The sequence below is a fragment of the Coniophora puteana genome (assembly GCF_000271625.1).
Source record: "Coniophora puteana RWD-64-598 SS2 unplaced genomic scaffold CONPUscaffold_4, whole genome shotgun sequence".
In the NCBI taxonomy this organism is placed as follows: domain Eukaryota; kingdom Fungi; phylum Basidiomycota; class Agaricomycetes; order Boletales; family Coniophoraceae; genus Coniophora; species Coniophora puteana.
In genome coordinates this window covers 2,123,868-2,151,827 of record NW_006913056.1, presented here as the reverse complement: position 1 = coordinate 2,151,827, position 27,960 = coordinate 2,123,868, and the positions used below count along the sequence as shown (strand labels likewise).

Genomic DNA, 27,960 nt, shown 5'->3' with positions numbered 1-27,960 from the left:
TAAATAGTACAACTGATTTACAAGTACATTAAGGATGAGAATGCTTAAAGCTTCTGCTATGGTATATATCGTACATACTGATGACACATTAATGTTCAAACATTCAAAATAGCTTGCTAAGTCAAGCAAAGTCCAAAACGCCCAACTTGCCCAACGGCGACCGATAGTCCCCCAGAGGGCAGCTATAGACAAGCCTCCCAGACCCCAGCTCGGCCTCAAACGACACGAATCGCATACGCCGGTGGTTGAAGACGTCCCGAGCGCTGTCCGGGAGACTGACCTTCTCAACAGCACACATCGTCGCGCTCCGAGCGACCCCATCGTACGTGATCTCCACAATGCTCAGCTGTCTCCGCTCTTTATCCGAACCGACATTCGCGACCGCTAGATTGCTCGCCTCGTCCTCGGTGGATGTATGGACATCACGCAAGTACGCTAGCCTGACGCGCCCGTTCCACGCTGGGTTCAGATGCATCGTCTGCGACTCCAGCGGAATGGTCGCGATCGTTTGCAGGTGGACGTCGATGTCGACCGGGCGCCTAGTGCCATCAATTTCGGATGCCGACGGAATGAGCAGCCGGACGAGGAGGATGCACGGCTTGTCATTATTCCGTGGCCCAGGTTTCTCGATCCCGAGCAGGACAGTCTCGGTGGAGCCCGTGATTGGATCGACGATCGAGTCGCGGAAGACGGCCAGGCGGTTGAACATGGTGCCGGGCATATTTGCCACGGCCGTGGGACGGAGCGCGCTGTCAGTAAAAACGGTCTGGAGAGGTGTTGCTTCTATGACGGTTCCTAGTATGTCCGTGGAAGACCTGCGCGAGATGATGTGGGTCTTGGAGCACGTATGCAGAACAAACTTTGAGAATGACTGGGGCGAACATGTGAGCAAGGTGATTGGCGCCCATAATGTAGCACGCTTACGGCATGGCCGTGGGTGATGGTCACCGGTTTGGAGTCTAGCTTCTCTGTGTCCCACACGAAGGCCTCTTCCGGATCACCTGCCCACTGCACAACAAGCGCAGAAGGGCTCAGCTCTACAAGTAAGCGGGACGGGGAGTCATAGATGACGTGTTCATGTCTGTACAGTTCTTCCAAGGCAAGAGCACCACCAGAGCTTTCAGTAGACTTCACCTTGAGGACGACGCTACAATAGTCTTGTCAGTATCAAACTACAAGCTATGTGCGAAGTAACGCTCACAGTTTGGTGGAGAACATTGATTTTGAGTCTCTCTTACATCCAGGGGAGGGGTAGAAGCCATACATGGCGTTCTTGATGAGGTCCTTCCTCCGGAGCTCCAAGAGCACGAGACTAAACTGTCGTCCGTCACGGAGGGTAACAGTCCGACAAAGCGTGTTCCAGATACAATACTCATCTTCGTCATTCACCCAAACCGTACTTGGCTCACGAGCGTCGTGGTGCATGCTGTCGAGATCATAACACAGGACTCGCGTGCCTTCGGGATCCTTTGAGAATGCCCATCTCCCTGTCACCTCGAAGTGAACCTTATCGCCAGTGTCATAGAGGCGGGATCGAGGCTCTTTCGGTGCAACGAATAGATTCTGATGGGTCGAGTATGAGCGTAAGAGGCGTTCCTTGAGCACTTGTCGCGTCTGCGTTGGTAGGGGGCCAATAGGGAGTGCAAGGCGGTATGCCTTGTAAAGCGCAACCCAGATGACACGCTCGTATGATAGATTTCGCAGGCGACTTGAAGTCTGATCGTCTCGATCAGTACAGGGTTCACGATACGACAGAAGCGAAACCCAGGTATACGCACACGTCGTAGATGCACAACATCAGGGGGATCGAGAAGGGTGGCAACGCTAATGAGTACGTCGAGTGGAAGCGTGTCGAGGGCGAAAGGCATACTTAAGTGTGCGTCTCAAGATACTGGAGCGCGTTGAGGGAGGAAGAGGGCTGGGGACGCTCGATGAGGCGTATAAGGTTGCTGTGCTTTATTAACACTTCTGGCAGGCTCCAGGGGCTGTTTGCGTCATGGGAAGCGGGGAACTCACGTTGCGCGGAGAAATCGGAAAACGTCCCGGAAATGAAAGGCGCGATATGCCGCTGCAGTAACAGGCGTATGCAGTGCATATACTCATCGCTGTATCATGGAACATCATCAAGATGACCTTGCGAAGAAAGCTTACGTTGAAACCTGCCGCGATGGTTGAACTTTGTAGCAGTACTACTCTCGCCGGCCTTCGCCGACCTTATCCATAGTGTAACCAACCACGAGTCGAGCGTGAACTTCACTCTATCATTCTTGACGTTACCGTCATACACGTCTGCGTGAGTTGTAAGTGTGTTTGCTCACGTCTTGCAAAAGGTGATCAGGAAGATAATTTGCTTCCAGTGCGTCGTGTATATCGGCATTCCTGAATCCTGCTTCCATCGCGCCACGATCAACAATGCCGAACAGACGGGTGTATCGCTTGATCTCGGGGGCCCGCTGCCAGACGGCCAGCCAATGCCGTGCATTGGATAGCGCTCGGTGTTCCAAGCTGGCTCCTTGTTGAAGCGACATACGTACTGCAGATGGGCGTGCGGATGATCCAACAATGTGGATGACAGGGAGTGACCAAATCTCTGGTGGCAACATACTTATATCGGATTGGTAAAGGCTTCATAAGCATCAATCTCAAACTGCGTACCAGCGAATTTGATACCAGCTTATCCGTTCTTAACCTTTTCATGTCTTGAGAGACGTGACTGCCTATGTTTGTTGGGAATAGTAGCACGTTAGTAATGGATTGAGCTTTAAATGGGGCTGAAGAAAGATGGCAAGAGGAAGAGGAAGACAGAATGGCCAACAGTATACCGTGATGGACGGTGAATCGGAGCATACAGGATAAACCGCACTCACCACGCTGCTTATCTCAGAGCTAATCGCCCTTTCTCATGTTATACCGACATGCAACACCCGAAATTCGGAAAATAGAGATTATAGGGGCTCTGGGTATAATAGGCAGGTACAGCCACAGTTCGCATATCACCGTAACGCCGAAGACGTCGGTGCGCCCACATTAAGAATCAGGCACGCACATTCACATGTATGGTGGGCGCCACCCCCTTTTCCAGCCACAAAGCAAGTCCCCTGAGTTTCAGCTGCGACGGGGCCTCCTCAGGAGCCCGACCAGGCAGGTCTGCCAGTTGTCCTACTCAGCTTGAAGAGAACCAAGCTGCGTTGACGGGGGTCGAACGGTGCGGCTCTCCTTCCATGTAGCTACAATGTTAACTTATGAGTTATCAGAGCAGCCACTTTAGCCAGAGTTTGACAGCGACAGCCGTGACTGGAATTGGTTGCATTCCAATTTTACAGCTTTCCCCAACCCGTCTCGGAGAGGACTTGAGACGCCGCTTTGTTTCATTGCCCCAAGTGTCCAAATTTGTCTATGGAACGACAATGGGAACGCGCGAAACACGCATGGAAGTCGACAGTGAGTACCGCTCACCTCGTTTGTTCTTCTAGTTTGCACATGTCTGACAGGCTCTTTGGTGCCGGCTCAATCAAGGCTGGTTTCCCTTTCTTCTTCACTGACGAATGGTGGAGAGAACGTGAACGACGCATGCAGAGAATAGAGAAGCGCCGCAAGCTGAGGAAAAGATCCTGTGTCCGTGGTGCGAACTTGAAGAGAGAGGAGACGTATGCCAGCGATATGGAAGTGAGTCTTGTCTCCCTAATTTCGCCACTTGGCGGAATGGGTCAGAACTGACGCTGTGTCCAAGCCTAAGTACCATTGGAGGGACGACAGTGGGACCCTTGTCGACGAGGAAGAGATGAAGGAGAAGAATGAATGAACTTGGAGGGATGGTATTGATGGCGAATTGATTGTATATGGCTAGAGAGTTGGACTGGAGGATCAGGTAAAGTCTCTGATAGATGACCATGATGGACTATTTGCGACCGTGAACCTGCAGAACGTTCCATTACTAGTGTGCGGGCTGTTTGACTGTAACATAGAACAGAAGTGCTGTAGCATAGCCACAAGGTACAAGGCAAGCATGTATAACCGTATCAAGCTCGGCGACATTAACACCAACAAACATTTCGCTTGAACTACAAGCATCTAATTTCAATGCTGACATGACTCTCTTAATCTAACGGTCACTCACTACATATGATGAAGAGCTTTCGCGAATACATCGGTTGGCGTTGCAACACTATGCTCCTGGCCATGGAACACTATCGGACTGATTAGGCGAATCGAAGTCAACGCCACCTCTCCGACGCCTCCTTGAGCGTCAGGTAGCTGCCAGCACTTCACTGACATCCCGTCTCAGAAATATTGTGCGCCTTCAATAGCAAGGCGTCCATGCCATTATACCGACAGGTTGGACCGTTTGTCCTCCTGCGAAACAGCATTGACGTCTGTCAAAGCGGCATCAGACAAGAGCATGCGCTTGGGCCTTGACTTGGAGGTTCGCACAGCTCCTTACATGCGCCACCACAAGTCTTGCAATAGAATAAAAGGGCCATGGATTGAAGCTACTGGTCCGACATTTTTAGCGATCCCAAGGCTCTCCCCCGCTTCCTCTCTAACTCGCCGCATCCGTCCCAATGGGTCGTCTCCCCTCGATATTCCGCTCCGCACCTTGGCGAAGTACCGTCACTGTTCAGTGCTCTCCATTATCCACATCTCGCTCGTCGTCATTCACGGCTCTTATTCCCCGCTATAACAAGTACATAGCGGCGAAAGTGGAAGAGTTCAAAGCGGGTGTGGAACAATGGAAGACCAACAGGCGGCGAGCCATAGTTAGATGCGATAGACAGAGACTGAAACGCCGGATGATCAAGCAGGTACGATTTATCCATCTCCGCTTGATAGACTTTCACGGGACTAACAAACTATGCATAGTCAAGGGGCCATGGCGACTGTAAACCGCTTATACCGAAGACGAGAAAAGTGTCAGCACGAAAGGGTGTCATTGTGTGTAAATTCATCAAGCTTACAGGTCTGAAAAGGGTTATTGAGCGACCTGAACCTCCGTTCTAACTTACAGCTACGTACGAGGAGAAAACTAAGGGCAACAAAGTTCGTGCAAGAGCGAAAAAGAAGGATGGAGCGAAGGGCGAGAAAGAGGTCCGAGAGGAAGCCGAACACTCTCAAACGGAAGTGTAGGGTGAGTTTTGATACCTGTGATATCCTATATGTGTTGACGGGTTATATCGCATCTAGTCAAAGAGAAGAGCCAAATACCTATGGTCGCTCAGGGTCAGAGCCGCAAGGAGAAGACGTCGAGCAAAAAGGGTGAGTGTGCATACCCACATCGTCAACTCATAGTAACACTGTCATTCACTGTGTCTTTGCAACCACCGCAGAAGTGCTCCTGTGACATATCACACAAAGTCGCCGTAGTCGCAGGCACTTTCTCCCAAGTGCCAGTGGGCATCAAGTGCCTTATCTGCAGGCGGTTCGAAGAGCCCAGAAGGAGGCTCGTAAGTTTCGACGGAAAATGCTTACGTATAGGGAAAAAACGGCTGAGCAAGGATCTCGAGTCATTGCTAAAAGCTAGAAAGATTCATGAAGAATATTAAACGCGACGTCAGCGATAATATAAATTCGTTTGACACAGATAATTTACCTCTTTATGAGGATAGGAATGCTATGATTATATGTAGACTAGCGCGAATATGCTTCGATTTTTTTTATGTTGCGAACAGAAAGCCTCTGTTGATGTCGAACCACGTTCCGCCCACCCGAGATCACCCCAAGCATCATGGCTTGCAAGACGACGGGATCGACGGACAGAGAGGGAGAAAGAACGCGGACATGAGCGAAGATGGTCAGAAGGAAGAGTGATACCTTCCGGGTGGAGGCAGTCCTTCGAGCTCGACCGCGAGGGCTGCAGCTGAGCTTATGGGTCCCGCATTCGCCGTTTGGGAGGAGTCGAATGCTCGACCAGGTGAAGACGATTAGTGCAACATTTGTGATTGGCGATAGTGATACAACGCAGAACCAATATTGTATGAGGGGAATGTTGAGGTCGCTGGTTGTACATCTTCAGTGGGTTGACCGCGGTCAGCGTCAGCGCTAGCCGCGGTCCAGTGCCCTGATGGGCGTCAAACGACGTTCGGGCCGACGGCGTTTGCCGTTTTCTCTCTAACCACGACCACCACAGCAGCGCGTTGGCGCACAAAAATCAATAAAACCACAGAAATTTGCTACGTGGACTATGCCATTGGCAGGTAGGTGCTCGGCGATTGTGAAAACGTTGTACGTTGGGCTGGCTGGTCTATCCGCTTTGTCATGTCACTTACAGTGCATGTCTTTCCTGCACTTTGGCATCTCTGGAGCGAAGCTGGTATTACTGTAGTCAACTTGACGTTTCCACATTGGCCGCATAACACCCTGCCCCACTGCGCAACATGTCAATGTTAAGCTCGACACGATCAGTCCTGGGATCCTCGTGCTCAAATTTAATATTGTGAAACGTGTGAACATACGCTCGAGCGGCACCGTAGACGATCATAAAGTACGAGAGGAGAGGGTTCGTCCACGGACCCGGAGGTGAGCTGTTCGTGACCTTCGACAAGCTCGTGCAGCTCGGGTTTGAACATTCTCTCGGCTTCAAATCGACTTCAAGCTGCAGCCTTAAGTCGAGTAACTTCGGCCAGCCCAATCGTTGTATTTCTTTCGCGTTTCTGACCAACAAGTTGAAGTCTCCCAGCTTGAACTTATAACGAGGCGGCGGGGTATCATCGTGTGCTGAACAAGTCTAAGACCAAAGTGAAGGAGGTCAACCTCGTTTCACGACGTTCATCGTTTTTCAACATAAAAAACACCTTTTCAGATCCCCTTCAGACGCTTGAAGATGATGTTCAGGCAGTGGCACGACTGACGGCCTTGGTGAGTTATAGCTTGGTCTTCTCAAGGTATAATGACCCTCATACGATGTAGACCCTCACCACTGTCTTTGGCTACACTACCCACCGAACCAAGTTCGCGCCCGAGGCAAAGCAATACCCACCCGACGAGATCGTCAACGCCCTCTTCGTACCTCCCCCGCTCCCTGCTCCATACCTCGGTACTTTGACCCCTACATCCCCTCTCTCACCCATTTCCGTTAGCTCTGGAGGCACCATCAGAGGGCTCACGACCACTTCACTGCAGCACCATCGTTCGCTTTCACGCGGATCCACAATCAAGCCCGTCCACGCCCGTCCCCCAAGTGATTCCTTCAGGCGGTCGTCCTCCTACCCTAGCGAAGCGACATCACCCACGTCACCCACAGGATGATCAATGTATGCACCGAGCGTGAGCACCGCGTATGCACCCAGTCCTCGCACAGTCACTTCTCTTGAAAGACCAGGTCTGCTAAGTCCCGGCATGGAGTCACATACAACCCCGGCAGTGCTGACGATCACATATTCCCCACCGCCAGAGCCGTCGGCTCCGCTTCACCCTTCACAGTCCTTCAATTCGGCTCACGTTCGGACGCGTACGGCGAGCACCACCAACTCCACGGCTGCTCGCTTAGGGGTATCGGTAATGGTCCCCACAGGGCTGCAACAAGCGGTGGTGGTATCTGAATTGGAGCACATTGGCATTGCGGCACAGCGAGACGTCGTCCATACCCTCCGGACGCGTGAGCTTGTGTGGAGGCCGTAGCCGACGAGATTGGTCAACTGAAGAAGGAGAGGCGGGAGCTGCGGGATGGGTTTCGTTGTCTGTGTGCCGGCTGGACCCAAGAGAGCGACCTGCGATCTACAAGAGCTTAGTAGGCACTGCTTTTATACAACTATGTTCTCGTCCTGATGAATCTATAGCTCGACCATTTTGCTCTTAGCGCACTACAACCCATGGTGCGCACCGCACTACGCCACCGACACCCGTCGACCAATACACCTCCTGCAGCCCAACCCTCTCATCGCTCTCTTGCAGCAGCCCAGTCTCCCCCACAGCTCCTTCTCCCTGCAATGCCTCCCGCAACCACTCCGCCTGCCGAGTCACCGTCGCGCCAAGCCCATGGCGTAAGCCAATCCACTTCGACCACGGGCACTTCGCCCGTCCCCACGCCTCTCCCTCCTCCCTCGCGACCCTCGCAGCCCGGACAGTCCCCAGCGCTGTCTACGCTCCCAGCCCTTCTCCAGCCCTCCTGAACACGCTCCGCTCGCTCACGAAGCATGCAAACATCCGCGCCCCGCTCCGTCTGTACCTCTCCGACCTGCTCACAGCGACGCGCCACGCTCCCGAGCTGGACGGTGCCCTCCTCACTGCTCGCTGTCGTGCTGGCATCGAGGCGCTCGCGTGCGCTGGACGCGTTCTCGGCGTAGACACGGAGTGCGGCGAGCTCGTTCGCCTTATGGTACCAGTCGACCCGGATGACGCGGAGTTGGGCAGTAACGGAGGCAGGTGCAACTCAGAGTACCGAAAGCTTCTTCACGTCGGAGGTCATTGCAATCGGCGGCGACGGCGATAAACCCCATTCGAACGGAAACGGCCACCCGCTACGGTTCCCGCGCACGCCCAGCATGTGGCCGCACCAGACGCGCGGTACGACCTTGACGGGCACGAGTGACACCAGCCGCCGCCTTCTGAACAAGGACGAGTTTGGCGAGCTTCGGCTGGACGTCGCGGAGGCGGACATCGCACGCGTATACCCGAGGACTGTATCACACCGCGTGCGTGTGCGACGGTCGCTGGCGGACGAGGTGCGGTGCTGTGGGTGGGGTGATGGTTAATGGGCGGGAGGTGCGTGCAGATGTTCCAGAAGCGTGCGTGGGGTCGCAGGTTAAGGACGTGTTGTGCAGGTGATGGCGGATGCGTGATGGGTTCGGTTTGACCGGGTTGAGTTCGTAGTTTCTTCACTGGGTTTTGGTGTGCCAAATACATTTTCATTGATTCCAAACAAAATAGGCACCAGGATTTGGAAGTTAATCGCGCTTCCCCCTAGGCTTACTGTACCTAGGTGGCCCGGCGGTATATCGGAACTCTGGCTACAACTGTATCGATGTCTCTATTCCAAAATAGGTCTTTCCCGCAACTCCAATGAATCGCATGTTCAAACGTTCATGTTCGTAACCTATAGAGATGATCATCTTTATTGCCCTACCCAACTCACACTTTCCCGTGCGAGTGACCATTCTGTGTACCCTCAACGAGCGCCATAGCATGTACACTGGGTCCTGCAATCTACGTTTCATCTATAAATGGGGCATTCGCGTGGACCATTTCATTTGCAGCCTCTGCTTCGCCACTTTGGAGAAGGCTATACTGCTTATTATAGTCTCAATCAGGATGGTTCAAGCACATGGTTTTGACGTGAGTGCATGTGCACCCAACTGTTCGTTATAGCCACCTGAGGCTGAAACCTGATATACCAGTGGTAGTGTTGCCGCGGTTTGATATACCAGTTCAAACTGACTCCTTGAAATACCGTTTCTTGCCACAATATCGACCAACCAAGTGTGATACTTCGTGATTTTTAGCCTCTATATGTCGACAAGGCGTGTCAGCTGAGATTATGACCAATGCAGGTACATTTTCCTTTGGCTTTGTTCCAGCTGGTTCGCCAAATGCAGCAACACTGACCAGTGGGGTTGTATGCAGACTTATTCGGCGTGTCCTTATTCGCATGATGATCAAGACATACTACACCGTGTATCCTGTCCCTGTCTAAACACTGCTCTTGGCATATGTGTGACCGCATGCTTAACCCTTTTCTCGCCTTGTTCGTCGCCAATAAATCTGAGTGATCAGCTCCTCTCTTTATGAAATGGCTGCTGTGTCGACTACGCCGACTTGAGGTGATGTTGTTAGTTCCGAGAAAAGCTCCATTATATGATGTTGGGAGTATTGAGGATTGCATGTATAAAATTACCCGATCATTGCCTCTTGAGCGTCCAAGGCTTGGACGATATTTGATGTACTATACGTTAGTTGTATTAAAAGCTGCCCTTGCCTTTCCACCTCTCCATCTTCCCAACCTTGTTCCTGGGAAATGTCCACCGCTTCTCTCGAGCAAGAGATCGTACAAGCCGCGAGTTCGACTAGAGAAGTTAGCTTGATATGCGGTATGTGATCCGGGCTCTCCAGACGCTCTCGTGGAGCTTAGGACATCCCAACATAGTTGCTGTTATGACTCTTGCAGGGTACGATTACTGTATGTTGATGGAGTCATATACCTGGCCCCTTGATCAGGGTTAACATACACTTATTCAGTGCTCAACCTTGAGGATGAGGTACGCAGCAAATATCATCATCGAAGCTAGAAACAATTAAGGTGAACAATACTTATATGACAGGTCAGATTCATTTGGGTACGTCTGGGTTCACCATTTCTGTTGAAGAGTCTTGCAACCTTCAAACACGTGATTTATACATAGGAGAAAAGACTTACATGGACAACCCTGCTGTATGCGATGGTTGGTCAACCGCCTGTTGTCTGGACCCGTCGTTGAGTTCACATGACGTCCAGATGCGTTACCTTGGCCTACTATTTGTGATGTGCGTGGGATAGTATAAACTGGCGCTGAATGTGCTGAATGTCACTCGGCCGTAGATCAAACTTTGGTAATGGCTCATGATTCGATTCGCATGGACATGTTTATCTTATTTTATCTCATCAGTGCCATCATTTTGCATGCGGTTTTCGACAAAAGCAAGTCCATCACGAATATATGAAACAAGACAACTGATCCTAAAACAACCCGGATCCTAACATGGTTATAGACGTCAGCTACGTATACATGAAGGATATAATAATCCTACCTCACCTTATTTCTTTAGGTGTAAGTACTAAATCTCTAACGTGCCGAAGTACCATTCTGATATAACATGTTTATAGGCTTTGGCTTGGTGTTTGCCACACAAGTATTAATCCTCGTCATCATCTTCCTACTCCAAGGTTCGTGTCTATTTCATCATGACAATAGTATTCGGCTCATGACCAGTGCGATTGAAACAGGAATAATGTCTTTGAGAGTATACATACTCTTTGGGAAACCAAAAATAATCCTTCTGGTTCTTGTAACATGCTTTAGTCTTACGCAGGTTGTCAGTTTTTTGATGGGGTTATGGTACGCAATACGCGAGAATAGCTACGTTGGTGAGTTCATCACCTCCATCGGACCATCTCAAACAATCATCACCCCACATCTTCCGTACCAACAGACACAGGCTTTCTCATTATCTATTCTTGCACCACAACCTTTATACCAAATCACATCTGGAGAAGTGCATTATCCAACTCTTTTGTCCTGGCATTTGACATTTTTCTTTGTGGGTTTGTTTTGTGGTATTCCGTCAAGCAAGTTCCCGTTTCGACGTGGCGAACTCCGTCACAAGGAGCAATCAACCTTACATGGGTAATTGTACGCGACAATCTAGTATACTTCTTCGTGTAAGTGCATAATATGGAAGGGTAACGAACCATGCCTTATGTGCTAGGCGTTGGTGGGCAATGTATTCAGCACTCTCGCAGCCATGGTGTCTGCCAGCATCACCGAAGCCCCTTCACTTGAAGAAGTGAGGACTACACTTAATTAATAATCTTTCCTCGGAAGCTAATGTTAGCCTGTGCCATTCCATTCCAGTCATTCATCGTTGCGGTGCTATATTACATTGCGCAGACCGTTTTATTGACAATGGTGGGTCCGTGGATGATGATTAGCTTGTGTAAGAGTCACTCTGCTGCACTGGAGTCCGGAACAGCCGGATCAAACGAGATAACGACCTTGGCTTTTGCGAGTGCACCACAAGAAGGGGAGAACGAGAACGCAAGCTTGCCCACTTAGCACACTACAGTATTTAAGATGTTGACACTACTAGTATCACCATCTTGACAGAATTTGACGTGCCCTCTTTTGTGATTCTGCAGGAGTGTTGCCACCTGCTACCAAGTGTGTGTTCGGCGCCAAAAATGCACCCGCCACTGCCTGTGAGGCGGGCGAGAGAGGGCAGAGCCCTTGTTGAAAGGGGAATGCGCAGAATGTCGAGTGAAGCGTGGTGTGTGGGTGTGCGGTAGGCGTCCCATGAGATGCCGATAAACTGGAGCCCGCGGTCGACGAGGCAGCTGGTGCGTGCATATGCGGAAGGATGTAAGTGTTGGGGGGTGTCCTGAAAAAGTACGCGGTGGAGAAGAGCGAGAGTCGAAGGCTGAGGCAAGACACAGCAACCTGAGTACGAGATGACATAGTCAGACCATACGCATAAGCGACAACGAATGATGACGCAAAGACAGCAAAACAACGAACTTGCACTTATCACACTGCACAGATCCTTGACGCGCTGCAGGTCGACGATGCCGGTGCAGGTCGAGTCTACCGCATTGAGGGGTGACTTCATTGCATTCCACCGAGAGTGCAATCGGAACGGAAACGGATCATTCGAAGACTTGGGGATCGCGATGTTCGGGAGGCGTTGAAGAGGGAGATCAGTGTTAAAATGAACTTCATGGCGTATGTGTGAAGAAGTGTAAAGCAGGATCCACCCTTCTTACTAGGGCACGACGGCAGGACGAAAGTGCCCAGCTTGGACGTCTGTCCCTTCTGCATTCGTGTCCTAGTATTCGTCCTCGAACTCTCGAAATTGCGTCTGGAGCCAGAGCCAAACCGGAGCTGGGATTGAAGCTGGTCGCGTGCGGCTGAGAGCCACTAGAATGACGAGGCAGCTCAAGGAGAAGGTTAACCCCAAATTGACTGACGTCGATGAAGTCCTAACGTTTATGATCAGCTCACCTCCAGGTCTGTGGTCCACATAAGAGGTCCATCCCTCGGAGTTTGGTGACACCGGTGCCGCCCGAGCGCAGGCCATGTTGAGGCTGCCTCTGCGCAGTGTAACCGTATAAAGAATGCAGGGCTGATCGCATTGTAGCTCAGCATCAACACCACAAGGTTAATAGTAGCGCGGCGCGATTCGGCCGATGTGGGCACCTTGAGCCAGTCAGTTACGAGCCTCGTCAGAGAGGTCAAAGCACAGGTGCTGCCTCAGACTGTTAGCGACACCGCAGAGTGCGCCACTGCAGGTAAGTTTGCGGCAGTCATTGAATATTGAAGCTTGAAGCCTGTTGAAGCACCTCTACGGTTCCAACACCAAAGGCGTACTCCAGAGCCCGCCGTGAGGGTGGGAGAACGCCCGACAAAGACCTACCGGCGCGGCGGCGGGCGCTGTTGACATGTCGATATTCAAAGTCCAGCGCGGCGATGAAGTGGTCGAGCAAAGGCACTGAGCTCTCGTCGCTGTCCGAGTCCGGATCATCGGGCGCGTGTCAAACACAGCGGTCACCAAACGCCGCTCGCCACTCGTCCAAGCATAAAAAGTCGGTGCCGTGTACCCTACAAGAAACGCTTTCGACTTCCCACTCCTCTGTACTCTGATTCTCTGCCCCGCTCCCACCCTTTTTACGACTCACCTTTGAACGACCTGCTTCTACGACAGTCACGTACCGATCCTTCACCCGAACACGAAGACGTGATAGACGAAAAAGGACAGGTTCGTTTATTATCCACAATAACAATGTTGTTACTTCTGATCTACGCTATAACCAGGTCTGAAATCGATAGTGATGTCAAAAAACAAGAATCGGCAAAAAGACAAACAAAAAAGGTGAAGAAAAAAAAGACAATTATCCAAGGTGACACACATGCCATGCACAAACCACAAGAGTACTGTAAGGTAAGTGCAACACAGACACACACAGTCAAGGGAGCGAGGGGGTAGCTAGGGGGAGTAGTAGGCGCCTGGAGGTATGTATGTAGGTACGTCTGTATGGACGCGCTAGGCTGAGCACTGCATGAGCGAGGTGCGAGGTGAGGTATGTGCTATGTGTGTCGTAAGCGAGATATACGTGTAAGTGCAAAGAGAAAGAGAGGGAGAACAAATCAAGCCGCCCATCAGATCATCAGCTCATGTACCGTACCGTATGCAGCAGGCAGAGACATCGTCCGGTCCGTTCCGTTCCATTCCGGGGACCATCGTCCGTATCGCGACACCGAGACACGCAATCATGAAGGAAGAAGAAGAGGAAGAAGCAGCGTCCAACTCGCAGACTAGAGGCTAGAACTTGCCCCCAGGATCAAGCGGGCCCAGCGGCCCCCACCGTTCTTGCGACGAGCGCGGCAACGGGCTCGCAGGATCGAGATGGCTCGGCGGGAAACTCGTGTTCTCCGCAGACGCGCTCCGCGCCGTGCTCGAGTACCCTCCCCCGCCTCCTCCAGTCGGACCGTCGCTCAGCTGGTACCGCTGCGCGTGCTGCGGCGCGTAATGCCCGCCGTGCGGTGCAGGACTCTGTGACGGCGACGGTGACGCAGACCTTGAAATGCCGCCGTCGTCGTCAAACCCGGCATCCAACATCGCCTCAAGCTCAGCGCCCGCAATCGTGCTCTTCCTCGATACCTGCCCGCGCGCATCATCGAACCCCGCATCAAGCATCGCCTCCAGCTCCGCGCCCCCGATCGTACTCTTCCTGCCGAGCATCGTTGAGTCCGCGGGCGAGAGCAGGCCCGACGTCGACCCGGACGCAGACGGCCCGAGCGCGCTCACCGGCGACTGTATCCTCGAATGCGAATACCCGTCCGCAGGCGTGAACAGTCCAACCGGCGGCGGCGGGTACGCCGCCCCGTTCTCGTTGTACCCGCCAATTTGCCCGCCCCACGTATCGTCATCGCTCGATGCGACCGAATACGTGTCCGAGCCGCCGTCGTAGAACGACGCCGTGCTCCCCGAGCTGCGGAACCCGTTGTAGCCGGCGAACCCGGGCGCCATCGGAGGCGCGAGGAGGTCGTTTTCCGAGGTGACAAACCCGCCGGGGTGCATGCGCTCCATATCTCTCCTCCGTTTCTCTTCTCGCTTGATCTTGCGCAGCCGCGAGCGTTCCCAGTCTTCCCACCGCCGGAGGGATACCTCGGACCCGTCGAACGTGCCCTTGCCCGCGCCGTGCCCCGCGTCTTTGCCTTCGCCTGCGACTTTTCTACAGGTACCATGGGTATCAATCTCCGTCGCACATACACATGATACAAAAACAGAGATGGCGCACCTCGTCTCTCCCCAGGAGAAATCATCAAAATGCCAAAACGCATACACCGGCAACACAAAATTCCACACCGGCAGCGCAACCAGATAAATCATCATCCACGTCACATACACCACCTTCCGCGTCGTAATCAGAATCAACACCGCCGGCAGCCCCAGCACCGACACGAGCAGCATCAGCGGGATCGCCTCCTGGAACGTATGCGGCGGGCTCAGCACCATGCGCACGATGAGCATGTACGTGAGCCCGATCGCAATCGGCAGCACCACCGTCCCGAGCAGGTCCATGAACACGACGAACTGCATGCTGAAGCAGAACGTGCCGCACAGGTTGCGCACGCGCACGAGCTCCATCAGGTTGTGCACCGTCGAGTTGATCCACCGCCGCCGCTGCGAGAGCAGCACCGCGAACGTGTCGGGCACGACGGTGCGACACCGCGCCTGCGGGAGGAACATCATCTTGCGGTTCGGGAACGTGCGCAGCAGAATCGTCGTCAGGAACCGGTCCTCTCCCAGGAGCAAGAGGTTCTTCTGGTGCAGCGTCACCACCTCGCTCTGCGAGTACTCCCTGATGATCTCGGGCTTGACGATCAGCGGCACCCAGTCGTCGTTGGACGAGCGCCGCGCCTTGAGGCGGAACATCGAGAAGCACCCCGGTAAACAGGTGACACCACCAAAGACAGACTCGAACGCCTTGGCGAGGTGGTGCGAGATGAAGTACTCGAACACCTGGATCGCGGTCACCCACGACTGGCGCTTGTTCGCAATACGCGTCTCGCCGCAGACGCCCATAATGAGCTGGTCGTGCTGCATGCAGTTGACGAGGTACTTGAGCGAATCAGGGAACACCTTCGTGTCCGCGTCGACCTGTACACACAAAATTTGCCATCCATCACTATAGTACAGTCGCGAAACTGGAAAACGCACCATCAGGCACACCTCAAAGTAATCCGGCGTGACGCCCATCAACACATGTATCTTGCGGAACAGGTCAAAGTCGAGAGGCGTCATCCGGTCGTTGTACGTCACGCGCGAGAAAAAGTTCATGAGGATGAGCTGCGAGTCGCGCTTGCCGCGGTTGCCCGGCTTCGGGTCGTGCGCCGCCTCCGCCTCCGTCCCGCACTTGACGATGATCACCGTCGGCGTGCGTCGCCCGGCTACGGCTGTACAACAACAAGAAAACATCGGTGTCATTTAGTTACCATCGCCAGAGCACATACGAGAGGAGACAATGGAATGATTTGAACATGAATAAAATGAAAAACGCACTGTAATGCCCAGCATACACCATCGCCCGATTATGCGCCTTACTCCCGCCCCCAATCGCAATATAACTCATCGGCTGCGGATTCCCAAACCGCTCGTCCGCATCCAACAAGCTCACACAGATATCCGGCGTACTCAGCTTCTCCCCGTGCCCCGTGATCATCCCGTCCGCAACCACAAACAGCAGCTTCCGCGCGTCCGCGTACTCCGTCGTGCTGATCGAGTCCAGCGTCGTCCTCAACGACTCCATGCCCTCGCTGTAGCACGTGACAAGGCACACCGCGAACAGCTCCGCGCCAATCTGCGCGAGCGTCATCGTCGTCGGCGGCGCGGTCGTCGGGTTCGCAGACGTGCCCACGAGCGTCGACGAGCTCGAGTTCGCAGCCGCGGAGGCATTCCGCCCGCGCCGCGATGGCGCCTGCGCCCCTTTCTTGGCGGCGCCCCCGGGCCCGGCCCACGGCGCGGTGCCGGTCTTGTTGTCGATGGAGATATTAGCGCCTTCGGGCATGACAGCGGGCGAGATGGCTTTCTGCTGCAGATAGCGCTGGTCGGGCGGGCCGCAGAGGCGCTTGGAGAGGAACCAATTGAAGACGCAGGCCATGGCGAAGCGCACGAGGACGAGCGAGAGGATCACCATGAGGCCGACGTACAGGAAGAGGTCCGAGACGAAGCATCCGGGCGTGATCTTGTCGATGTTGCCGGCGTAGTAGCGCTGCGCGAGGCAGGGCACGGCCTGCCGCAGCTCGTTGCGCGCGTAGAAGGTCATCGTGCCGTCTTTGCCGCCCGACGTGCGGTTGCTCGCGAGGATGAAGCGCAGAGCAACGTCGACGGCGTCGCCCGGGACCGCGTCTGGGTGCGCGGTGAAGTAGGGCTGCATGTTGAGCACCGCACCGTCGATCACGAGGTAGTTGGACACATTTGCGACACTGCCCCAGTCGTAGCCGGCGAGGAGCACCGTCGGCTGGATGTCGAGCTGCGCGAAGGTGCTGTTCTGCGTTATGGACGGGAGCGGGCAGGAGTTCGCCTGGGGACACGGGTTATCCGTCGCGGCCTTGAAGGTCAGGCCCTGGCACTTGTTGTACTGCGCGGCGGTGCGCGTGAACAACGGTGTGATGTCCTGCCCGGGTTCCTGCTGCGTGAGCGCGTCGAAATTGACGCCCGCGGGACTCTGCGCGGCGGTGACATTGTACAAGATACCCTGCACACCAAGCGTGCCCGCGACGGAGCCGACGGCGGCGTACCGGCCCGGGTCAGCGTTGGCGGCGGCAGGACAGAGGACGAGCTGGGTGCCAACGGTGATGAAGGCGATGATGAGGCAAAGGATGGTAATGATGAGGCAGAGGGCCATCTTTTCGCGCCAGGCCTGGATGACCTGCTTGTCCTTGCCGAGTCCGCCGAAGGAGCTGAGGACGAAGGAGGGCGCCCAGAAGGTGACTATCTTGGAAAAGATGGGCCAGACGGGCCATGATGAGTCGCCGGATGCTGCTGCTGTGGATATGGTGCCTGAGGCGGAGGGGACGAGGGAGCCCTGGGGGTTGATGAGCGGGACGGGGGCGACGCTGCGCTCGGGGCGGGTGAGGGTCTTTGCCCTGCGGATAGTGGTGGTGCCATTCTGGAGGGGGTTTCGAGCTGTGGGGATGGGGACGTCGTTGCGGGTAGGGTTGTTTTGTTGTCGCTGCTGCAGATGAGCGGCCATGTGGTGAAAAGGATCGTGGGAGGGCACGCTGTTCTCGACAGACGTGCGGATGGCGTGTAGGGTGCCGACTCCGAGGAAGAAGAAGTGCTAGTCGTTGTGGTCGACGTCGATGAAGGAGGGGAAGAGAAAAACGAAGGTGGTGAGTAGCTGCCCTGAACGAGGGAACGCCGTTGTCCGCTTAGACGTCGCAAAGGCTGGCAACGACAAGCACCGACGCCACCGAGGGACCGAGTAAATACTAAATCGAGTAATAAGGCACCACGGCCAATTAACAAGCCGGGCTAGAACAATTATAATTAGATTCTGATGATGCTCCGGACCCTTCAAGTTCATAAAGAAGCGCCGATGCTTCTCTGCTAGCCAAGCTGCAGTCGCCTCCTCCTCCGTGCTGTGATGAGCTCACGATCTGTCACAGCGGAGCCACCCTCGGCACGGGGTCCACCACCTGATATCGTCACGCTCCGCACCCCAGATTGCACAGCGACGATCCAGTCCACCAATGTTCTCCTCCCAAAACCGAAACCTCCCCCGCTGTCAAAACACCACTCCTCACCACTTCCTCGCACAACACATTCCTTTGACGCGTCTGTCTCCCAGGTATGCCCTTTTCTATTTCCTTCGCTTGCTCATATGCTTATGCGCACACAGCTCGTCCATCTCGCCTCCCAGCACCACCTCAGCGAGTATAACCGTATCAAACACGGACAGCAGGGTCCGTCCTCGTTCGTCATATCCATACATTGCGCGCTAACACAACACATAGGCTGTCCCCTTCTCTACTCTCCGCTCTCCCTCGCCGTCCCAGATACCGTCCGCGAGCTGCGCGACAAGCAGGCCCAATACGCACTCCAGACAACCTGGTGGCCCTGCCCCCAACCCTCCACCATCTTCCGCGCCCCCACTCTCATCCCCGTCATCCCAGTCACACAGCTGCGCTCCGCACTCCACAGTACCCCCGGCGACCTCGACCTTGACCTCGCCGATCCCACCCTCCAACACGCACTCTCATCCGCCATGGAAGAGTCATTCGCCAGCGCCCCGCCGACCCCCATCCTCCGCCCCAACAGCACCAAGCCCATCAAAACGTCCGAGACGCACCCCATCAGCGTCTCCTCGATAATACCCCCCGAGCTCCTCGTCGCCATCTCCTCACACCTCAACCGCACCGAAAAGCTCCCCGTCATGTTCGACCTCCCCCCGGCCTACACGCTCGACCGCGTCACCGGCTTCGCGACCGCCTTCCCCGCCCTGCCCTCGCCCGTCCCGCTCGTCCCCGTGCGCTCTGTCCCGCCGTCCCCGTCTGCCTCTTCTTCCGAGTCTGTGTTTGTGTCTACGTCTGCATCGGCACCGTCTCTCGGCACTTCTGATTCTAGTGAGGCAATGCGACCACCAAGCCCGACGTGCAACACCATGAGCGAGGCGCTGGAGGCTGCCATCGGGAGCACGCTGATGTTGTCTTCACCCGAGCTATCCAACTCGGATACAAAGGCCCGAGACCGGGACCAGACACAGTTATCTTCGTCGCAGCAGTCATCATCATCACCATCATCACCACCACAATCCTCGTCAGCCACAATCACCTCAACCTCCTTCATGACCTTCGGCCACCGCTCGCCGGCGGCACGCCAGCTCGCCCGGATCCAATCTGCCTACGGCAGTTACAGCCAGGGCGAGATGCTGTCCTCGCCGTTCGCGCAGCTGCATTCCGAAGACGCATTGGATAGTGCCAATGGCGCCGGTACTGGTTCTAGTGCAAGCCAGACATTCTTGCTAAGAGATCCGTGAGTGGCTCTCTTCTATCTGCACGTATTAGTGTCTCCTTACTCATTGGTTTCATCATCCACCTCGCACCATCTCCCATGTTGACGTGCACTACCTGCACCGGTATCCCCGTATGTCCGTGCGTGGCGCGATCGTGACCCTCAACACCGGACGAAATCGACAACGTGGCAACTTTAATATTCACCTCGGTCAACTCGGGCAACAAACTCGACTTTTGCGCTCTGCGCCGTGCCGCGATCGCCCTCGCGCTCCGCCTTGCTGTTCGGTTGCACGCATGGACAATCGGCAATTGCAACTTGCACGCAAACACGTTCTAGACTAAGAACGTCATTCTCCTCACTGCCCAGGAACTTTGGCCGGAAGCGCGGTGGCTCGAGCGCGTCATTAGCATCGTCTGGACTCGGTCACTGGCATTCCAGCGGATCGCAGGCTCACATGCATGTCTCAGGCTCCAGCGCTGGTTCCAGACGCGGTTCTGGGAGCTCGAGCGCGAGTGCTGCGACGCAGACGCAGAAACCGCCGCCGCCGTTCAGGCTGGGCAACTTGTTTCTGTCGTCGTGCCCGGGTAAGAAGGGTGAGTTTGTGCTCTTGTGCGCATACGTCATATTCATTATGCACACCGTTTTCCGTCCCCGGCTGGTATTGCATTTTTCCGTTTGAAATTCCTTCCGTTTCTTGGTTGGCGCTTCTCTTCTCGAATTCTTTCCCTCTTCTTTGGATTTCCCGGCGATCGCGTTTGCTTCCGTCCCGACGGTGCTCTCGGAATACGATGACGCACTCGGCAGTGCGACTGAATGGCCCGTCGAAGGGTCGAGGCGCGGTCTGCAGAGACCTGGACGTCGATCTGCAGCGCGTCAAGGATCTGGGTGCGCGTTGTGTGGTGTGGTGAGTGCATCCTCGTTGGTTTTGCTGTCTTTGCGTCATCGTCCGTTGCGACTCATGCGTATGGTCTGGCTGTGTTATTTCGTGCTTTCCGTGCCTTGCCTCGGCTTTCGACACACACCAGCTGCCTCGACGACGACGAGCTCCAGTTCCTCGGCACCTCATGGGACGACTACCGCGCGTCCGCACACCGCGCCGCGCTCGACGTCCTGCGCATTCCCCTCCCCGAAGGCCTCTGCCCGCTGTCCCCCGCCGCGCTCGACGCGGATCTTGCGCGCCTCACAGCGCAGTACACGCTGCACGGCGCGCACGTCCTCGTGCACTGCCGCGGCGGCGTCGGCCGCGCGGGGCTCGTCGCGTGCTGCTGGATGCTCCGGCTCGGGCTGTGCGGCTGGATCGCGCCGGTGCAGGCTGCGCTGACCCCGGAGACGCGGGCGGTTGTGGCGGGCGCGTTTATGGCGCCGAACACGCGTGCGCCGGCGGCGGGTGGGGTGCGCACCGAGAACGGGAAGTGGGCGGGGCCGCCGGTTGCGCAGGAGCTGGATGCGGATGTGAGGAAGGATACGATTGTGCTTGTGCAGCGCGCGATTGCGGTCGTGCGGAGGCGGAGGAGTGTTAAGGCGATCGAGACGCTTGAGCAGGTTAGGTTTTTGGTGGAGTATGTGGATTGGCTGAGGGAGAATGTTGTTGGCGGGGAGGTGAGGGTTGGCGCTGCTGCTGCTGGTGTTAGTGACGGCGCCGGTGACGGTGCCAGTGCGCAGGGGCCGAGGACGTCGAGAAGAGTGGATGGAGCTGTGACGTCGCTGGCAGCAGCGGCAGCGGCGGCCACGGCGATCGCTGCGCTCGCGCCGACTGTGCAGCCCATCGAGCAGCTCTTTCCTTCGCAGCCTGAACGGCCTTTGCCCTCGCCGACGCAGAGTTGCACGTCGCCGTCGTCGTCATTATCCTCATCTTTGGCGGCAGCGGTGGCAGCAGTTGTACCCGCCGTGTCGACGGTCGTGACCGAGTTTGCGTCTGCGCCTGATCCTACTTCCGCTCCCCCATCCGACACTGCGCTCAGTCCTACGCCGGCTGCATCCACACTTGCCTCAGACTCTCCTTTGTTATCTGCTTCAGATGCTCCTGCTGTCGCAAACGAAGCAGCCACGCACCAGGTACCTGCGGTGCCAACGTCCACACCTTCTCAAGGCGTTCTGTGCGCTGCGTAATTCAATTCGGCGCATCCACCGACGGCGCTGAGTCGGAGTTCTTCAATATCCTTTCTTTCCTTCACTTTATAATGTGTATACGTCTGGACCTTCATTTTCTCAGTCATGAGAACTTTCATTATCGTAGCATTCAACTTGGAATCCTCATCCTCTCAACGCTTCTTTTTCCCTCTTCATGTCGTTTAACCTGCGTATTTGCATATCTCCTTCGTTTGTCTCATACCGCCGACTTTGTTTATACTGTACGTCATATTACTTTATACCACGCATGTTATAACCCTGGTAAATCCTTTCTGGTGTGTGTGTGTGTACGTCGCGTTTGTTTGGAGTTCGGATGTACATTCGCAGTTATACCCAGTTCATAGCACTCGGCGTTCAAGAGTGTAGTGGGGGACGTGGTTATGTACATACTGTACGTTGTATAGTACGCTTGACTCAGTTTATATTTGAAGTCGGCGGGTTTCTTCCTCCACGCGTGTGTGTTTGCGGAGTGGAGAAACTAACAAGAAAGACCTAGTGACTGGTTAGCCTACCCAGAGGTGTTTCGGGCTCGACTTGTCGACGTCGCGGCCAGTCGGCTCATCTTCAGGCTATAGCAAGCCACGTTTATAATAAATAAACAAAACGAATACATATACGAAAAGTCTGTGTGGGAATGCGCCAATTGAAAAACCAAGAAAGTGACTATTGTACTCAAGGCTCTGAGCGATAAAGTATGCTGCCGCTCAGGAATCCATATAATCAGAATAAACAGTAGTGACCTCGTTTGATCCGACTGTCCCCAACTCCAGTGCCACAGAGTAACTCCTCCGTAAGCTGATCATCATCCATGGACCGGCCATTGTTAACAAAACGGCCTGCACAATAGAATTGACATATGTTACAATATATGACTGGAGGGGAGTTGGCCCAAGCTGGCATTAGTTATTAGGGAAGCAACGGTTGTGTATGTTCCGTACTTCATTCAGTGAAGGGATTTCGGTCATCATGGCAATAACCATGCTTGCGAGGGCGCTGGACAAAATATAGAAAATAACATGAAACACAGAAAATCGTTCTTTTGTGTAGTGCGCTCACATGAAGAAGTATGATAGATTATCACGGACGATTATCCATGTGAGATTGACTGCTCCTTGTGACGGAGTGCGCCACAGTGAGATAGGTGTTTGTTTGATGGAATACTGCAAGGCAAAACCACAAAGAAGGGTTTCAAAAGCTACGACGATGGAATTGATTACTGGGATTTCCCAAACTTCAGCTTGATCCGTAGGAAGGGTGTTGGTACAATAATAGGCAGTGAGCAACTCTGTGTCCTCTAATACGGAAAAGAGAAGGCAGTCATTACTTCATGATGGTTCAATACTTGGTAAACATACCAAAGTAGCTTTCCCCGGGTGATATGAGCGATATGCTCAAGGCAATAGTAACAACCTGTGCAAGACTAAAGCATATTAAAAGAACCAGAAGGATTGTTTTTGATTTTCCACACAGTACATATACTCTCAATGACATTGTTCCTGATCCACACTCATGAGTTAGATCTTCTTGAAAAAGAAAACCAGAATTGTGGATGCAAACCTTGGAGTAGCAAAATGATGACAAGTTCAGATATTTTGGAAACGACTCCCAGACAGAAGCCTATAGAAATGTTCACTTTATAATTAAAATGTTATTCTGATACTTCAAAACTTTGGCACTTATACCTAAAGGAAACAAAATAAGATATGATCAAAGGTATTCTTCATGTCACTGACGTCTATCGTTGTATTTGCATTCAGTTCAAGTTGGTTAAGCTTCCCTTGCCTATTATATGTATCCGCGGCAAACTCACTTCTGTCGACAACTGCAGACCAAAGGATTGCCCTGGTGACATAAAAGTAAGATAAACAAATTCGAGTTGTGAATCAAACTATGAGGGGTTACCATAAATTAATCTATAGCCGAAGTTTGAACTTGAGGCAGTTCGAAACCTCATACTATCTCACTTACACCGCACAAATTAGAACAATGTAGCGCATCTGAATAGCGTGTAAACTCAGCGGCCCTAGAAAATGGACGGTTGACTAACTATTGCATACAGCAGAGTTGTCTATGTAAGTTTCTTTCTCTGATAAAATGCTTGAAAATGTTGCAAATTTCTAGTAAAAATGACAGAAATACCCATATGAATTCGAGCAGGTTTCCAAGTCAGTGATTCAGGTCGATTGCCACCGAATAATAGTAATGATAATTGCTGCGTACCTCATCCCCAAGGCTAAGCACTGAGTAGAGTGTGTGTTATCTCTGAAGGTCCAGGTATGCAATTGCCTGAACATACAGTAATCGTATCCCGCAAGAGTCATAGCAGCAGCTATGTCACAATTCCTTCAGCTCCATAAGGTCGTCTGGTGAACCATGGTCACATACCGCACGTTAAGCTGTAATTTCTGACCAAAATTGCTTCCTGTAAGATCTCTTGCTCGAGAGAAGTGGAGGACATTTTCGAGGATCAGGGTTGGGCAGACTTCAAGCGAGGTGCAAAGATGAAGGCAGCCTTTAATAGATCTTCCGTACATCAAATGAAGTCCAAGCGTTGGATATCTGGACGTTCAAAGAGGCAATGTTGGTGTATTTTTATGTAATCCTCAACACTCCCAAAATTACTATCACGATGGAGCTTTTCTCGCAAATAAGGCATTCTGTATGTGAAGAAAACGTCACTCCAATCGGTGTAGCCGATATCGCAACCCTTTCACACCCAAGTGTGTAAGATAGAGATAGATGGCCTGAAACTCGGATTTCTTGGAGACGAACAAAACGAGAAATAGGTCGAGCGGACGATCAAGCATTTAACAAGAGTGATATTTGCACAAACACGGCTACACAGTGTAATACGCCTTGATCATCATACAGATAGAGCATGCCAAAGGATCTTGCATACAACCCCTGGTAAATCAAGTTTCAGCCTCAGGTGGCTGTCACGAACAGTTAGTTGCATTTGCACTCACGCATGGTCCATTCTGATTGAGGCTGGGAGCTATGAAGCTTTCACAGTAGCGAAGCTGGACTGCAAATTGAATGGTTCACGGCAATGTTCCATTCAGATGAAACATAGATCGTGGGACCCGGTATGCATACTATGGCGCTCGTTGATACGGTACACAGAATGATCACTTACTGCACGGGAAAGTGTGGGTTGGAGAGGGCGATAAGAAATAATCATCTCTAAAGGTTGCAAACATCAGCACGCGATCTAGTGGAGTTCCGGGAAACACCTGCGCTAGGAGCAGAGGGGCATCAATACATTTGTAGAGGGGCTTCCGGGATACCGCTAGGTCACCCAGGTACGGTATGCCCAGGGTAGAACGCAAATAATTGACGGGTACTAATGTTTATCGCTCTTAGAGTGGAGCGGCTGGGTCAACAACAATGCAGCGTCGGCTCGCTTTCACATCGCCTCAGCTGCGCAACGGTCATCGCACATCATACTCCTGAAACGGTGATGAAGGTATTATCGACGCACCGAAACTCCGTGAAGGAACTGCACTCAAACCAATCACACATCATACTCCTGAAACGATGATGAAGGTATTATTGACACACCGAAACCTTGTGAAGGAACTGTACCACGCTCAAATCAATCACACATCTGCCAACACCTGCACCAACACATCCTTCACCTGCGACCTCACCCACGCATCCGGGTCGTCCGCACGCACCTCCCGCCCGTTGACCATCACCCCACCCACAGCACCACATAGCGCGCTACTGAGCACCTCGTCCGCCGGCGACCGGCGCACGCGCACGCGGTGCGACACCGCCCTCGGAAAGACGCGCGCGATGTCCGCCTCCGCAACATCCAGCTGGAGCTCGTCAAGCCCGTCTTTGTTCAGAAGGCTGCTGCCTGTACCGCTTGCGCCCGTCGCGATTGTGTTGCGCGTCTGGTGCGATCGTAGGCTGGGCGGGCGCGGGAACGGTAGCGCATGACCATTTCCGTTCGGATGGGGTTCGTCGCCATCGCCGCCGATAGCGTTGGCCTCTGACGTGAAGAAGCTCTCGGTGCTCTGAGTCGCACCTGCCTCCGTTTCAGCCCAACTCGCGTCGTCCGGGTCGGCTGGTACCATAGGGCGAACGAGCTCGCCGCGCCCCGTGTCTACGCCGAGAACGCGTCCAGCGCACGCGAGCGCCTCGATGTCAGTACGACAGCGAGCGGTGAGGAGTGCGCCGTCCAGCTCGGGTGCATGTCGCGTCGCCGTAAGCAGGTCGGAGAGGTACAGACGGAGCGGGGCGCGGATGTTTGCGCGTTTCGTGAGCGAGCGGAGCGTGTTCAGGAGGGCAGGAGAAAGGAGTGCTGGGAGCGCAGAAGGGGCTGGGGGTTGTCCGGGCTGCGAGGGCTGCGAGGGCGGAGGAGAGAGAGATGTGGGGATGGGCGAAGTGCCCGTGGTCGAAGTGGATTGGCTCACGCGATGGGCTTGGCGCGATGGTGATTCAGCGGGTGGGGTGGTTGCGAGATTGGCGCTCACGGGAGGCGTTGCAGGGAGAAGGAAGGGCTGTGGCGGAGACTGAGCTGCTGCTAGAGACCGTGGAGACGGCTGGGCTATAGGAGGTGTGTTGGTCGATGGGTGTCGGTAGCGCAGTGCGGTGCGCGCCATAGGTTGTAAAGTGACCGATGCGCTAAGAGCAAAGTGGTCGAGCTGTAGCTACATTAGGACGAGAGCATAGTTGAATGAAAGAGTTGCCTACTAAGCTCTTGTAGATCATAGGTCGCTCTCTTGGGTCTAACCGACACACATAGACAACGATGAACCCATCCCGCAGCTTCCGTTTCACCTTCTTCAACTGACCAGTCTCGTCGTCTACGACCTCCATCACAAGCTCACGCGTCCGGAGGGTCTGTACAACGTCCCGCTGCGCTGCAATGCCGATATGCTCCAACCCAGATACCACCACCGCTTGTGGCAGCTCTGCGGGAACCATCACTGGCATGCCGAAGCGAGCAGCCGTGGAGTTGGTGGTGCTCGCCGTACGCGTCCGAACGTGAGCCGAATTGACGGATTGGGACGGATGAAGCGGAGCCAACGGCCCAGGCGGTGGTGAATATGTGATCGTCGGCACTGCCGGGGCTGTATGCGACTCCATGCCGGGACTTAGCAGACCTGGTCTGTCAGGAGAGGTGATTCTGCGAGGACCGGATGCATGCGCGGTGCTCACGCTCGGTGCATAGATTGAGCCTGCTGTGGGTGACGTGGGTGATGTCGTTTCGCTAGGGTAGGAGGACGACCGCCTGAAGGAATCACTTGGGGGACGTGCGTGGACGGGCTTAATTGTGGATCCGCGTGAAAGCGAACGATGGTGCTGCAGTGAAGTGGTCGTGAGCCCTCTGATGGTGCCTCCAGAGCTAGCGGAAATAGGTGAGAGAGGGGATGTAGGGGTCAAAGTACCGAGGAGTGGAGTAGGGACCGAGGGAGGCACGAAGAGGGCATTGACGATCTCGTCAGGTGGGTATTGCTTTGCCTCGGGCGCGAACTTGGTTCGGTGTGTAGTGTAGCCAAAGACAGTGGTGAGGGTCTACATCGTATGAGGGTCATTATATCTTGAGAAGACCAAGCTAGCACTCACCAAGGCTGTCAGTCGCGCCACTGCCTGAACATCATCATCACGCGTCTGAAGGATTACGTTCCGCCCACCCGAGATCACGCCGAGCAACATGGCTTGCAAGACGACGGGGTCGACGGGCAGAGAGGGCGCAAGAACGCGGACATGAGCGAGGATGGTCGGAAGGAAGAGTGGTGTTCCAGGTGGAGGTAGTCCTTCGAGCTCGACCGCGAGGGCTGCTGTTGAGCTCATGGTAAGTCCGCAAGTTCTGGATTCGCCGCTTGGGAATCAGCCGAATGCTCGACCAGGTGAACACGACTAGTGCAACATGTGTGATTGGTGATAGCGACACAACGCAGAACTAATAGTCGAGGGGATTGTTGAGGTGAGATGTATGTCTTCAGTGGGCTGATCGTTGTCGGCACTGCCAATGCCATGGCGGACGTCAAACCACGTTCAAGCCGGAGGCTTTTGCCACTTTCTCTCTCACCGCGATCACGCCATGGCAAGAACACAAACATTCGTGACATATTCATATCACTTGATCGCTGCCAACCTCGACTATGATGCTCTATG

At 54.0% G+C, this 27,960-nt stretch overlaps 9 protein-coding genes across 9 annotated transcripts; 5 read left to right on the top strand and 4 right to left on the bottom strand.

Annotated features, from left to right (window-relative positions):
- Positions 1 to 121: 121 nt before the first annotated feature.
- Positions 122 to 1,868, bottom strand: CONPUDRAFT_152287 (uncharacterized protein; the record flags this gene model as incomplete). Its single annotated transcript, XM_007768879.1, has 4 exons — positions 122 to 871; positions 925 to 1,147; positions 1,202 to 1,716; positions 1,779 to 1,868. 4 exons carry the CDS (start codon positions 1,866 to 1,868, stop codon positions 122 to 124), a joined length of 1,578 nt encoding a protein of 525 aa, XP_007767069.1.
- A 1,204-nt stretch (positions 1,869 to 3,072) lies between these two features.
- CONPUDRAFT_136352 (uncharacterized protein) lies at positions 3,073 to 4,042 on the top strand. Its single transcript, XM_007768878.1, has 4 exons — positions 3,073 to 3,205; positions 3,255 to 3,441; positions 3,517 to 3,666; positions 3,731 to 4,042. The coding sequence occupies exons 2-4, from the start codon at positions 3,397 to 3,399 to the stop codon at positions 3,800 to 3,802; spliced, it is 267 nt and encodes an 88-aa protein (XP_007767068.1). The 5' UTR covers positions 3,073 to 3,205; positions 3,255 to 3,396; the 3' UTR covers positions 3,803 to 4,042.
- A 520-nt stretch (positions 4,043 to 4,562) lies between these two features.
- On the top strand, positions 4,563 to 6,023 carry CONPUDRAFT_143223 (uncharacterized protein; the record flags this gene model as incomplete). The annotated part of the gene is made up of 6 exons (XM_007768877.1): positions 4,563 to 4,802; positions 4,861 to 4,957; positions 5,006 to 5,120; positions 5,182 to 5,253; positions 5,368 to 5,441; positions 5,630 to 6,023. The coding sequence occupies 6 exons, from the start codon at positions 4,563 to 4,565 to the stop codon at positions 5,803 to 5,805; spliced, it is 774 nt and encodes a 257-aa protein (XP_007767067.1). The 3' UTR covers positions 5,806 to 6,023.
- A 2,357-nt stretch (positions 6,024 to 8,380) lies between these two features.
- On the top strand, positions 8,381 to 9,376 carry CONPUDRAFT_164234 (uncharacterized protein). Its single transcript, XM_007768876.1, has 4 exons — positions 8,381 to 8,697; positions 8,757 to 8,797; positions 8,863 to 9,267; positions 9,330 to 9,376. Exons 2-3 carry the CDS (start codon positions 8,767 to 8,769, stop codon positions 9,114 to 9,116), a joined length of 285 nt encoding a protein of 94 aa, XP_007767066.1. The 5' UTR covers positions 8,381 to 8,697; positions 8,757 to 8,766; the 3' UTR covers positions 9,117 to 9,267; positions 9,330 to 9,376.
- Positions 9,377 to 9,946: 570 nt separating this feature from the next.
- On the top strand, positions 9,947 to 12,370 carry CONPUDRAFT_71847 (uncharacterized protein; the record flags this gene model as incomplete). The annotated part of the gene is made up of 14 exons (XM_007768274.1): positions 9,947 to 10,019; positions 10,097 to 10,108; positions 10,168 to 10,187; positions 10,251 to 10,265; positions 10,424 to 10,452; positions 10,735 to 10,736; positions 10,793 to 10,852; positions 10,999 to 11,024; positions 11,119 to 11,230; positions 11,256 to 11,347; positions 11,395 to 11,472; positions 11,541 to 11,594; positions 11,825 to 11,952; positions 12,241 to 12,370. The coding sequence occupies 14 exons, from the start codon at positions 9,947 to 9,949 to the stop codon at positions 12,368 to 12,370; spliced, it is 831 nt and encodes a 276-aa protein (XP_007766464.1).
- Positions 12,371 to 13,440: 1,070 nt separating this feature from the next.
- CONPUDRAFT_136351 (glycosyltransferase family 2 protein) lies at positions 13,441 to 19,496 on the bottom strand. The gene is made up of 5 exons (XM_007768875.1): positions 19,162 to 19,496; positions 16,246 to 17,917; positions 15,904 to 16,139; positions 14,981 to 15,843; positions 13,441 to 14,914 (listed from the first exon to the last, which is right to left on the bottom strand). Exons 1-5 carry the CDS (start codon positions 19,372 to 19,374, stop codon positions 14,002 to 14,004), a joined length of 3,897 nt encoding a protein of 1,298 aa, XP_007767065.1. The 5' UTR covers positions 19,375 to 19,496; the 3' UTR covers positions 13,441 to 14,001.
- Positions 19,497 to 19,539: 43 nt separating this feature from the next.
- CONPUDRAFT_101961 (phosphatases II) lies at positions 19,540 to 22,089 on the top strand. Its single transcript, XM_007768874.1, has 5 exons — positions 19,540 to 19,719; positions 20,038 to 20,294; positions 20,506 to 20,605; positions 20,727 to 21,006; positions 21,115 to 22,089. Exons 1-5 carry the CDS (start codon positions 19,613 to 19,615, stop codon positions 21,808 to 21,810), a joined length of 1,440 nt encoding a protein of 479 aa, XP_007767064.1. The 5' UTR covers positions 19,540 to 19,612; the 3' UTR covers positions 21,811 to 22,089.
- A 245-nt stretch (positions 22,090 to 22,334) lies between these two features.
- CONPUDRAFT_71844 (uncharacterized protein) lies at positions 22,335 to 24,289 on the bottom strand (the record flags this gene model as incomplete). Its single annotated transcript, XM_007768273.1, has 14 exons — positions 22,335 to 22,400; positions 22,572 to 22,667; positions 22,770 to 22,824; positions 22,888 to 22,991; positions 23,049 to 23,125; positions 23,187 to 23,241; positions 23,389 to 23,448; positions 23,500 to 23,513; positions 23,642 to 23,673; positions 23,800 to 23,854; positions 23,879 to 23,948; positions 24,052 to 24,071; positions 24,128 to 24,160; positions 24,217 to 24,289. The coding sequence occupies 14 exons, from the start codon at positions 24,287 to 24,289 to the stop codon at positions 22,335 to 22,337; spliced, it is 810 nt and encodes a 269-aa protein (XP_007766463.1).
- Positions 24,290 to 25,430: 1,141 nt separating this feature from the next.
- On the bottom strand, positions 25,431 to 27,636 carry CONPUDRAFT_152283 (uncharacterized protein; the record flags this gene model as incomplete). Its single annotated transcript, XM_007768873.1, has 3 exons — positions 25,431 to 26,483; positions 26,533 to 27,357; positions 27,409 to 27,636. 3 exons carry the CDS (start codon positions 27,634 to 27,636, stop codon positions 25,431 to 25,433), a joined length of 2,106 nt encoding a protein of 701 aa, XP_007767063.1.
- Between the last annotated feature and the right edge of the window lie 324 nt (positions 27,637 to 27,960).